Source organism: Ranitomeya variabilis, chromosome 2, assembly GCF_051348905.1.
Source record: "Ranitomeya variabilis isolate aRanVar5 chromosome 2, aRanVar5.hap1, whole genome shotgun sequence".
Lineage (NCBI taxonomy): Eukaryota > Metazoa > Chordata > Amphibia > Anura > Dendrobatidae > Ranitomeya > Ranitomeya variabilis.
In genome coordinates, this window is record NC_135233.1 from 256,877,482 (window position 1) to 256,890,419 (window position 12,938).

The 12,938-nt window shown below is 44.2% G+C and overlaps 1 protein-coding gene across 4 annotated transcripts in view; it reads left to right on the forward strand.

The window, feature by feature from the left end:
- GPR107 (G protein-coupled receptor 107) overlaps positions 1-11,943 on the forward strand; it is a 99,663-nt gene extending 87,720 nt beyond the window's left edge. For all 4 annotated transcript variants that reach the window (XM_077284762.1, XM_077284759.1, XM_077284760.1 and 1 more), the window contains exon 18: positions 10,345-11,943. In XM_077284762.1, coding sequence (XP_077140877.1) covers positions 10,345-10,441 — 97 coding nt within the window. In that variant the 3' untranslated portion in view covers positions 10,442-11,943. The remainder of the gene's footprint in view (positions 1-10,344) is intronic.
- The last annotated feature ends 995 nt before the right edge of the window (positions 11,944-12,938 follow it).

Here is a 12,938-nt window from a genome sequence, read left to right on the forward strand (position 1 = left end):
AAGGGCTCGGAAGTGAAGGAGCGCCATTTGGAATGCAGACTTAGATGGAATGGTCTGCAGGCGTCACATTGCGTTTGCAGAGCCCCTAATGTACCTAAACAGTAGAAGCCCCACACAAGTGACCCCATTTTGGAAACTAGACCCCCCAAGGAACTTATCTAGATGTGTTATAAGAACTTTGAACCCCCAAGTGTTTCACTACAGTTTATAACGCAGAGCCGTGAAAATAAAAAATATTTTTTTTTCCCACAAAAATTATTTTTTAGCCCCCAGTTTTGTATTTTCCCAGGGGTAACAGGAGAAATTGGACCCCAAAGGTTGTTGTCCTATTTGTCCCGAGTACGCTGCTACCCCATATGTTGGGGTAAACCCCTGTTTGGGCACACGGGAAAGCTCGGAAGGGAAGGAGCACTGTTTTACTTTTTCAACGCAGAATTGGCTGGAATTGAGATCGGACGCCATGTCGCGTTTGGAGAGCCCCTGATGTGCCGAAACAGTGGAAACCCCCCAATTATAACTGAAACCCTAATCCAAACACACCCCTAACCCTAATCCCAACAGTAACCCTAACCACACCTCTAACCCTGACACACCCCTAACCCTAATCCCAACCCTATTCCCAACCGTAAATGTAATCTAAACCCTAACCGTAACTTTAGCCCCAACCCTAACCCTAACTTTAGCCCCAACCCTAACTGTAGCCTTAACCCTAGCTCCAACCCTAGCCCTAATGGGAAAATGGAAATAAATACTTTTTTTTTTTTTTCCCTAACTAAGGGGGTGATGAAGGGGGGGTTTGATTTACTTTTATAGCGAGTTTTTTAGCGGATTTTTATGATTGGCAGCCGTCACACACTGAAAGACGCTTTTCATTGCAAAAAATATTTTTTGCGTTACCACATTTTGAGAGCTATAAATTTTCCATATTTTGGTCCACAGAGTCATGTGAGGTCTTGTTTTTTGCGGGACGAGTTGACGTTTTTATTGGTAACATTTTCGGGCATGTGACATTTTTTGATCGCTTTTTATTCCGATTTTTGTGAGGCAGAATGACCAAAAACCAGCTATTCATGAATTTCTTTTGGGGGAGGCGTTTATACCGTTCCGCGTTTGGTAAAATTGATAAGCAGTTTTATTCTTCGGGTCAGTACGATTACAGTGATACCTCATTTATATTATTTTTTTATGTTTTGGCGCTTTTACATGATAAAAACTATTTTATGGAAAAAATAATTATTTTTGCATCGCTTTATTCTCAGGACTATAACTTTTTTATTTTTTTGCTGATCATGCTGTATGGCGGCTCGTTATTTGCGGGACAAGATGACGCTTTCAGCGGTACCATGGTTATTTATATCTGTCTTTTTGATCGCGTGTTATTCCACTTTTTGTTCAGCGGTATGATAATAAAGCGTTGTTTTTTGCCTCGTTTTTTTTTTTTTTTTTCTTACGGTGTTTACTGAAGGGGTTAACTAGTGGGCCAGTTTTATAGGTCGGGTCGTTACGGACGCGGCGATACTAAATATGTGTACTTTTATTGTTTTTTTATTTTATTTAGATAAAGAAATGTATTTATGGGAATAATATTTTTTTTTTTTTCATTATTTTGGAATATTTTTTTTTTTTTTACACATTTGGAAATTTTTTTTTTTACTTTTTTACTTTGCCCCAGGGGGGGACAATACAGATCGGTGATCTGCCAGTTTGCATAGCACTCTGACAGATCACCGATCTGAGAGAAGTGCAGGCTGCTTCACAGTGCCTGCTCTGAGCAGGCTTCTGTGAAGCCACCTCCCTCCCTGCAGGACCCGGATCCGCGGCCATCTTGGATCCGGGTCTGGAGCAGGCAGGGAGGGAGGTAAGACCCTCGCAGCAACGCGATCACATCGCGTTGCTGCGGGGGGCTCAGGGAAGCCCGCAGGGAGCCCCCTCCCTGCGCGATGCTTCCCTGCACCGCCGGCACATCGCGATCATGTTTGATCGCGGTGTGCCGGGGGTTAATGTGCCGGGAGCGGTCCGTGACCGCTCCTGGCACATAGTGCCGGATGTCAGCTGCGATAGGCAGCTGACACTCGGCCGCGCTCCCCCCGTGAGCGCCGCCGATCGCGCTGGACGTACTATCCCGTCCGTGGTCATGGGGGCCCACCCCACCTCGACGGGATAGTACGTCCGATGTCAGGAAGGGGTTAAAGGAACACACAGCCCGACAATATTAGGAGAAATCTAAATATTATACATTCAGCAAACAACCCCTGCTACTATTAGCTTTAGACATAGAGAAAGCTTTCGACTCGGTCTCATGGTCCTACCTATTTGAAGTCCTATCCAGATTTGGCATCCCTCGCACCCTTACTTCATGCCTCCAACTACTGTATGACAGCCCTACAGCTTATTTGAAACTCCCGTCAACTAGACCTACTCCTATCAACATTCAAAGGGGGACGAGGCAGGGCTGCCCACTTTCTCCAGCCCTGTTTGCCATGGCCATGGAGCCACTAGCTGAGGCAATAAGGCTTAACCCAAACATACTCGGGCCTGTAGGACTTGGCGCACAATATAAGGCAAGCTTATTTGCAGATGATTTATTGCTGACTTTGTCCAGTCCACTTACCACTCTCCCAAATTTGTTTTCAGTCCTACGTAGATTTGAGTCGATCTCGGGACTCAAAATTAATGTTGACAAATCCGAAGCTCTATTTCTTAACACCACTAAGGACATGCAAACAAATATTATTTCCCAGTTCAAATTTACAAAAAATGAACATTATATAACTTACCTCGGAGTCAATCTCACCTTTCATAAGTCGACCTTATTCAAGTGAAACTATCTCCCGTTAATAAAAAACCTCCGAGCTGACTTAACTAGATGGTCTGCCATGAAGTTGACCTGGTTGGGCAGATTGCAAGCAATTAAAATGGTCTCCCTGCCCAGATTTCTGTACTTATTCCGCTCTCTCCCCATTCCGTTGCCCCATAAGACTTTTTACACGAGATTCACTCTATGATTTCAAAATTTATTTGGCAAGGAAAAAAACCCAGAATCCGTCAAAAAACTATGTTCATACACAGAAGGTTAGGGGGGCTTTCCATGCCCAACTTCACACTGTATTACAAGTCGGCTCAGTTGGCCCAATTGACTAATGCCTGCGCTGCCAACCATGCTCCGAGATGGGTTGGCCTGGAATCGTCCCTCTTACTTCCGTTTTCCTTGCCTGGCCTTATGTGGTCCACACAAAAACTACCAAAAGGCCTACACATTACAGCACCTTTCACAGCACATTCCCTGATCCTTTGGAGGAAGGAAAGGTTTAAATTTGATCTCCAATCTAAGTCCTCCCCACTGACCCCCCTCTTCTGTAACCCCATGTTCCCACCAGGACTTGACCCACGTTCTTTTGCTTGGTGTAAAGTTAATGGAATTACCACTCTAAAACACACCTGCTCACCCTTTAACCCCTTCACCCCCGGAGCTTTTTCCGTTTTAGTTTTTCGCTCCCCTCCTTCCCAGAGCCATAACTTTTTTATTTTTCCGTCAATTTGGCCATGTGAGGGCTTTTTTTTTGCGGGACGAGTTGTACTTTTGAACGACATCATTGGTTTTACCATGTCGTGTACTAGAAAACGGGAAAAAAATTCCAAGTGCAGTGAAATTGCAAAAAAAAGTGCAATCCCACACTTGTTTTTTGCTTGCCTATTTTGCTAGGTTCACTAAATGCTAAAACTGACCTGCCATTATGATTCTCCAGGTCAGTACGAGTTCATAGACACCTAACATGACTAGGTTATTTTTCACCTAAGTGGTGAAAAAAAATTCCAAACTTTGCAAAAAACAAAACAAAACAAAATTGCGCCATTTTCCGATACTCGTAGCGACTCCATTTTTCGTGATCTGGGGTCAGGTGAGGGCTTATTTTTTGCGTGCCGAGCTGGCATTTTTAATGATAGCATTTTGGTGCAGATACGTTCTTTTGATCGCCCGTTATTGCATTTTAATGCAATGTCGTGGCGACCAAAAAAACGTAAATCTGGCGTTTCGATTTTTTTTCTCATTACGCCGTTTAGCGATCAGGTTAATGCTTTTTTTTTATTGATAGATCGGGCGATTCTGAACGCGGCGATACCAAATATGTGTAGGTTGGGTTTTTTTTTTATTGATTTATTTTGATTGGGGCGATAGGGGGGTGATTTAAACTTTTATTTATTTATTTTTTTTTTCACATTTTTTTTTACTTTTTTTTTTTAACTTTTGCCATGCTTCTATAGCCTCCATGGGAGGCTAGAAGCAGGCACAGCCCGATCGGCTCTGCTACATAACAGCGATCATCAGATCGCTGCTATATAGCAGAATTGCAGGTGTGCTGTGAGCGCCGACCACAGGGTGGCGCTCACAGCCACCGGCGATCAGTAACCATAGAGGTCTCCAGGACCTCTATGATTACAATGTACAAGCATCGCCGACCCCCGATCATGTGACGGGTGTCGGCGATGCGCTCATATCCGGCCGCATGGCCGGATGCGGTAGTTAAATGCCGCTGTCTGCGTTTGACAGCAGCATTTAACTAGTTAATAGCGGCGGGTGATCGCGATTTCACCCGCCGCTATTGCGCGCACATGTCAGCTGTAAAAAACAGCTGACATGTCGCGACTTTGATGTGCGCTCACCGCCGGAGCGCACATCAAAGCAGGGGACCCGACATCTGACGTACTATTACGTCAGATGTCGGGAAGGGGTTAATATAATTTTATCTAGACAAGAATTCCTCCATAAATACAATCCATCCATTAACGAAACCTTTCGTATCTATCAGGTTTTCCATTTTGCGGAACAGTTTCTACAACATAAAATCCCTTTTCACGCGACTAGCTTTGTTTGAACAGAGGTGTATGGATGACCCACTGGGAAGGGGAACTATTTCTCTGCTATACAAATCTCAATGCGGCACATGGAGTCGACAAATTACATTACATGAAACAGTGGGAGGAAGACCTGGGTATTCAATTAACTTTGGAAAATTGGAGGCGATGCTGTGACACAGTTTCCAAGGGTAGTCATCAAGCCTCCCTGGCAGAGACATCCATTAAAGTCCTACACAGAACATACCAAGTCCCAAGTAAACTCCACACTATATACCCCAACATTTCAGATAAATGCTTTAGAGGATGTGGCGCAGTGGGAGATATGAAGCATATTTGGTGGGAGTGTCCGATAGCCTCGGCTATGTGGCGGGAAGTAGGATTAATAACACAGGCCAACAAAAAACAACTTTTTTTATGTTTCTTTGATGAAAATAGGCAAATATTACTAATTTTGGGTCGAGAAACTCAAATATACCCACAGAATTGTTTAATTAGCTCTCGTTTTTTAGATACACGCCATGGAAGTATGTGCTGTAGGTAGCGAGAAGAATTCATTACAAGAGTATAAATTGCACAGTACAGTACACATATTTAGTATCGCCGCGTCCGTAACGACCCAACCTATAAAACTGTCCCACTAGTTAACCCCTTCAGTAAACACCGTAAGAAAAAAAAAAAAAAAACGAGGCAAAAAACGCTTTATTACCATACCGCCGAACAAAAAGTGGAATAACACGCGATCAAAAAGATGGATATAAATAACCATGGTACCGCTGAAAACGTCATCTTGTCCCGCAAAAAACAAGCCGCCATACAGCATCATCAGCAAAAAAATAAAAAAGTTATAGTCCTCAGAATAAAGCGATGCCAAAATAATTATTTTTTCTATAAAATAGTTTTTATCGTATAAAAGCGCCAAAACATTAAAAAATGATATAAATGAGGTATCGCTGTAATCGTACTGACCCGACGAATAAAACTGCTTTATCAATTTTACCAAACGCAGAACGGTATAAAGAAATTCATGAATAGCTGGTTTTTGGTTATTCTGCCTCACAAAAAACGGAATAAAAAGTGATAAAAAATGGTCACGTGTCCGAAAATGTTACCAATAAAAACGTCAACTCGTCCCGCAAAAAACAAGACCTCACATGACTCTGTGGACCAAAATGTGGAAAAATTATAGGTCTCAAAATGCCACGTATATAAGTGCCACGTATTTAAGTGCCACGTATAAGTGCCACGTATTTAAGTGCCACGTATAAGCAAAGTAATGATGGTAAGCAGTCTTCACAAGTGGAGTAATTGGTCTTCTTTGGTTGGCAAATGTCACATAACCACACACGTAACAAAAATTGTTAACAATATTTGCACATTTACGAGGCATTTTCAAAGTGTAAATTCTCTCCACAAAATTACTGCAACAAGAGAAAGAGACTTCAATTAGTACAAACTATGCAGACACAATTTATAAAATGGCTGACATTGGTTCAACAGGTCTGTAATCAGGTTTACCAATACACATTTGTTGAAAATTCAAAATTTCCCTATTTTCCTGCATAATAATCTTAAATGACCTGTATCTCAGCAACAAGAGCTAATAATGATTTTTAAGTAACATATTCGTTTTTAGGATGCTAAAATTATTACAAACCAGCTATTTTCATTTCAGAAACATTTTCACTGTTGGCCAGTGTAATTGAAAAAATGTATGGCGGGGCAATACAACCTGACCCGGCCACATTCCTTTTGGGAGCCAAGTACCCAGGCTTTTCTAACAAATTCCACAGGTTGATAGGCCAGCTGCTTATGGCCGCTAAGCTACATATAGCTACCAACTGGAGGTCGCCATTTCTCTCTGTCCAATCAGTTAGAGATAAAATGAATTCAATCCTTTTATATGAACGTATACATGCGACTAGGGAAGATTTGTGGGAGGCCTTCTACCAAATTTGGAAACCGTGGATGGATCTTAACATGAACTTGAATCTTGAACAAACCTTGACTTTATCTATTTGAGGCTTCATTATCCTGTGAGAGATTCTGATGACACTGGGGTTGAGCCTACATTGGGTGGGGTGCGGGGAGGTGGGAGGCGGAGCTCATAAAACGGAGCAAAGTATAATCTTGTCTTGTAAATATACTGCAGCTTACCATAAAGTAAAGTGCAGAATCTCATTTCCCTCCCCATTTTCCCTCTTTTATGTCTCCCCATGTTCTCGTCTCGTAATATCTGTATTTTCGAATTTGAGTTAATATATGTATGGTTTTTCCTCTTTGTTTAGATTTAAGCTTATTGAACTCCCTTGTAAGGGAATCTGTTGTTCAATTGCTATGTTATTGAAAATATAAAGTTATTGAAACTAAAGGAACACACAGCAGGGCTTGCATCGTGAAATTGACGAAGTCATGGCATTAGGGGATAAATGTGTTAAGGGTGAGTCACACCATCTCTCCCAAATCCTGTGGAACTTCTGGGGACATCTACAATATATTCTCATATTGTTATTATTTTATTAACTAATTTTTTGCCCTGGTTGATAGTGGGAGGCTTCTCCCCATCCACTATAGGCTGTTGTTTTCCTAGCAATAACTGTAACCACCCGGAGAAGTATCCTATCATAGTGCGACCACAATTCTTCATCCATAATACCCAAGATACGTATCTCTGGGACACGCTCAGTAGGTATCCCAATTATCCGTTCTAATGTAGTTATCACTTCACTCCAGTATCTTCGTATTATCCCACAACTCCAAATAAGATGCCAGAACTCCGCTCCCGATTCCTCACACCTATGGCATTCATCAGACGCTAGTCTGCCAAATCTATGTTGTCTGATTGGAGTAGGGTAAGATTGATGTAGGATATATAGTTGAATTAATTTATTATTTATGGCTGGCGACACCATCGTATGTACCTATAGGGCATCATTCCACTGATCATCAGCGATAGAAGGGATTAATTGCCACCATTTACTCTCTACAGCAAGTTGAGTGGAAACATTTCTGAAGTTTAGTAAAAGGGTATATAGGGAGGATATTACGCCTGTGGGTCCTTGAGTTGTTAACACTCCCATCAATGGATATCTGGATATTCGCATCATAGGATAAAAGGAGAAAGAACTTTGATCAAGAAATCGATTAGAGGGAAAACAAAGAATTGCAGAAAATAATTTTTCTGCTCAGCTAAAAAGATTTCCAATGCTTTAAAATGGCAAACTAAATACGTGGTAGGAAAATAAATGCTACCATCCGTATGGATCATAAAATCACGAGAATGGCAAAGAAGCATCCAGTGATCAGCTCCAGGGAGATCAAAGAAGATCTACAGTTACCTGTGAGTCCTGCAACTATCAGAAGACGCCTATCTGAAGCCAAAGTATTTGCAAGAAACCCTCGTAAAGTACCATTACTGAAAAAAAGGTTACAGTTTGCCAAAGAACACAATGACTGGCCTAAAGAGAAGAGGCGCAACATTCTGTAGCCATATGAGAGAAAGATGGTTCTTATTGGGTCTGAAGGCCTCATCTCCTGAGATCTTGGTGCCGAGATCTCCATCCGCGCATGTGCCGCCCTGGCAGCCATTTTCCTGAAGAATAGTAAACCATGTAAGTGCGGGGGCTCTGGGCTTTCACAAAATGTCGGCGGAGCCCCTGCACCACCGAACACCCGCAGCAGCGCACATCCGAACACCCTCTCATCCCAGCCTGCAGCAACGCTCCACTCTTGCCTCCTCCAGCAGCGACCCTGGGACCCTGCTCCACTGCGGCCGGTAAGGTATATCATTATAAGACGCACCCCCATTTTCCCCCCCAAAAAAAATTGGGGAAAATGTGCGTCATATAATCTTAAAAATACAGTAAAGGTACCGTCACATTAAGCGACGCTGCAGCGATATCGACAACGATGCCGATCGCTGCAGCGTCGCTGTGTGGTCGCTGGAGAGCTGTCACACAGACAGCTCTCCAGCGACCAACGATGCCGAAGTCCCCGGGTAACCAGGGTAAACATCGGGTTACTAAGCGCAGGGCCGCGCTTAGTAACCCGATGTTTACCCTGGTTACCATTGTAAATGTAAAAAAAACAGTACATACTCACCTTCTGATGTCCGTCAGGTCCCTGGCCGTCTGCTTCCTGCACTGACTGTGAGCGCCGGCTGGCCGTAAAGTAAAAACAGAGCACAGCGGTGACGTCACCGCTGTGCTGTGCTTTACGGCCGGCGCTCACAGTCAGTGCAGGAAGCAGACGGCCAGGGACCTGACGGACATCAGAAGGTGAGTATGTACTGTTTTTTTTACATTTACAATGGTAACCAGGGTAAATATCGGGTTACTAAGCGCGGCCCTGGTTACCATTGTAAAACATTGCTGGCATCGTTGCTTTTGATGTCAAACACGACGATACACGCTGATCTGACGACCAAATAAAGTTCTGGACTTTCAGCAACAACCAGCGATATCACAGCAGGATCCAGATCGCTGCTGCGTGTCAAACACAACGATATCGCTATCCAGGACGCTGCAACGTCACGGATCGCTATCGTTATCGTTGCAAAGTCGCTTAGTGTGAAGGTACCTTAACTGCGCAGCTCCCAGAGCCTGTGTGTATATGAAATAAATGCTGCTATGAAGATTGGGCTTTATCTCAGTTGTTTCAAACACACCGCTGTTATTTTGCACATAACTGTATTTGTGGCTTTGCATCAATTATCTGGTGAAAAAGGTGACAAATTATTTTTTCACTTTCCTCCATGATCTTCCTCCAAAGACTGTTTAACACCTTTAGGGGTCACATATGACTTTAAGAAACTATCATCATCTCTTAAGGATGTGTTTATCAGTGGAGTCTAAGCAATCACAAAAAAAGGCACATACTTCGTTCAGTTGAGTGCTAGGCCTCGGAGCGCCGGGCCTCACCGCCTTTACTTTAGGAGCCCCGGGCCTCACACCCTCTCCACTCGAAGCAGCGGACCTCGCCATCTCTCTCTGTGGTGTGGAGTGTGGATTCGTAGATTTTCTATGGAGGCTTTATCAAAAATAAGGAGACTGCGCTTCTACCCCTTTGTTTTAGTGAACGGTGGAGGTCGCCGCATGTGGACTTGTCAAAAGGCTTCTTAAAGGTGACCAGCTCCCCTTATAGGTAAGGGTAGCAGCAGATGACTGTGTGCTCCTCGCAGGGGCGTCTGCTGCTGTAGAGTGACGATATAATGGGTGCCTCTGGTCTATCGGGGGAGCCACATACTATCCAGCTCATGCTACTAGACAGCGCTCCTCTGTCATTAGGTCAGTGAGCGCAGAGTTAAGGAGACAATGCGACCTGCTAATAAAGAGAGAAAGCCATCCAAGAGCTCAAACAGAAACTGCAGATCAGTGAACTGGTTTCTTTTCAATAGAAGCAAGCAGAGATCTTAGAGATGTTGAATTATGTTTTTTGGGTTGTTGTTACTCTGCCCGAACTAATGAGCAGCTGCTTTTGTGCCTCTTTCAGAGTGACGACCACAGGATCCACGGAGGGTATCAAGAAAGTGAAAAAAGTCGTGAACGGGTCGTCGGACCCTCGCTCAGAGTGGGAGAACTCTGCCTGAATGGACAGCTGAGCACCTGGAATTTAATTTATTATTTACTCCTATGATACCCGGTTCACTGAGAAACTCTGCACCTCCATCCTCTCTGCTGCACCTATTACCCCCATCATCCCCCAATACAGGACCAGCACCACTCATTCAGCTTCCACTCCAAAAATTAGCCCTGGTGTTTGGAGACCCCAGTACTAGACTGCTCTGATGCCAAGTGATGAGAAAGTCAACAAATCCAGGATTTATTAATTTACAAGTGTAAAAAAAACAATAAATCTGCCTAGTTTTGCCTCTGGTGGTCCAGGACGCTGTGGGCCAGCAAGTAACGGTACATAGGAGCCCGGCTGCTGTGTGAGAATCTTCCTTTCCAGGTCGCGCCCCTCCTCCCCTGTGGCAGATTTGTGCCTGTAAATATAATTTTCATTTTTTAGCAGATCTCTAGGGTTTCTAGAGGGAGTGATGCTCTGTGTCCCCGAGGCGCAGGCAGGGCTGTATATCGTGCTTCCAGGGCCCTGCGGCCTCTTTCAGTACTGGGGTGAGATCCAGGAGAATGACCCCTTTCCAGTGTCACCTGTTGTGAGACTTTTCTGTGTCTGGGAAAGCTGGGTGATCAGTACCAGCTGTAGCTGAACAAGAGCCATGTGTCTGGTGGCTATCACCCGCCGTGCCACCTTACCCACAGGTCGGGTGTGTCCCAGCCTCTCCCTCGCTCTGACACCTCCTGTAGCACATTTTTCTATGGCGGGATATGTAGATTTCCGTTTTCCACCTGTTCTGGGGCTGCGCAGTCTTGGTGCTCATAAATATTCATGAGTTAGTTTCATGGCCTGGGGCGTTTGGTGGGGGCGCAGATACGGTGTCAATTTGACCCTTTCCATGCTGCGTTATGGCAAATATTGATTACTGAATGAATCACTTATGTAGTAGTCCAGGGGGCGCAAGGGTTAGACATCGGCTCACTATATAAGAGGGGTTCAGATGCTGCAGAACTTCTTCTCTTTACTCTTTATCTCGGGTCACCTGTTTGCTGTAAATTAAGCTGACAGTCGTACAACTTTCTAATACGCTTTATAATTCAATTACTGTACGTTTTCAGGATCTCTGCTTGCAGTCAGGGAAATGAAACATTGAAAAGCTGCAAGACTCCATCCACTGACAGCAAGCAGAGGTTCAAACACGTTGAGGAATTGAGACCCAGATGGCTAGAAAATCGCAAAACTTATCATTAATCAAAAATACAACTTTATTTATAAAAATAAATGGAATTAAGTGGTGACAACAATGGACCAAAGGGTTAAGCATTCTTGGCTGGTTGGGTTCTTTGGTATGAGGGTGTAAATCAGGTGGGATTTGGGTGTGGGTTGTGATGGGTTTTGTTTATTTTCCTTTCTTTGCAGATGTGGAAGGGTTAAAGCCGCAGGTCTGAGGCCCCCCCGCTGAACGCTGAGTGTTTTAATTGATGCATTTATTCTTTTTTTTTGTGAATAAAATCTAAAGTTTTGTTTTATTAACCCTTGCCCCCCTGTTGTTCGTGTAGCCAAGGGCCCGGCCCGTGATGTCTGTGGGAGGATTGTGGAATGAGGGTCTTTATATTTTACCATCTATGCAAGTGAAATAAAAGGGGAGCGACAGAAAAGCAGCTTCTCATGTCCTTGTCCAGTTTATGATCAGATACAACTCTGTATAATATCGATGCTCTGTTCTTGGGATGAACCTCATAGTCCGCCTCATAGTCACATTGAAAAAAGCACGATGCTGTGACATGAAATAGGCTTCTGGGGGGCTGCAGGAAGGTTTCCAACTCCTTGTCCCTAATCCTGCTGTAAAATACTGATGGCAGATGTGGCTGATAGCAGGAGAATATATCCCACTAAACTGTCCGTAGAGATAGTCATTGATGGCCATTGTGTCCCCTGCACCATATACACCGTAGATAAGGATATACACCGTAGATAAGGAAGGCCAGCGAAGCCAATGATTGTGGCGGGACGCACTGATCATCTAATGGGTGTGGGGGCTCCGGGGTCAGGAATGCTGTATTTCTATGTCTATTTCTCCCAGGACATGAGGCGCATTGTGTGTGGGGGGGGGAGTCGGGAGGGATGACGGAGGGTAAAGTTTGTTTAGGCGTTATGGGCACATTTACAGGACTACTGTTGATCTCCATGGGGATTGCAGGGTTCTGACTGAGGGGATCCTGACTAATCTGTGAATGGAACTTTAAGATGGTCCCCTTTGGCTGAGTACAGAGCTCGGATATTTCTGGGGGTCCCATAGACTGACTAGGACTGTGTTCTTGCATGGCCGCCGGTCCATTCCAACAAGGTGTTTCAGAGCCCTTCTGTCTGCTTCAGTAAGGGTCTCTGGAGTTGGACCCCCAGCGGACAGCAAGTCCCTGTAGTAGGCAGGGCTGTGGAATCAGTGTCTATTTCTCCTTCGCCACATTGGGGGACACAGGACCATGGGTCCAAAACAAAAAAATGGCGGCTGACAGCACAGCTGACAA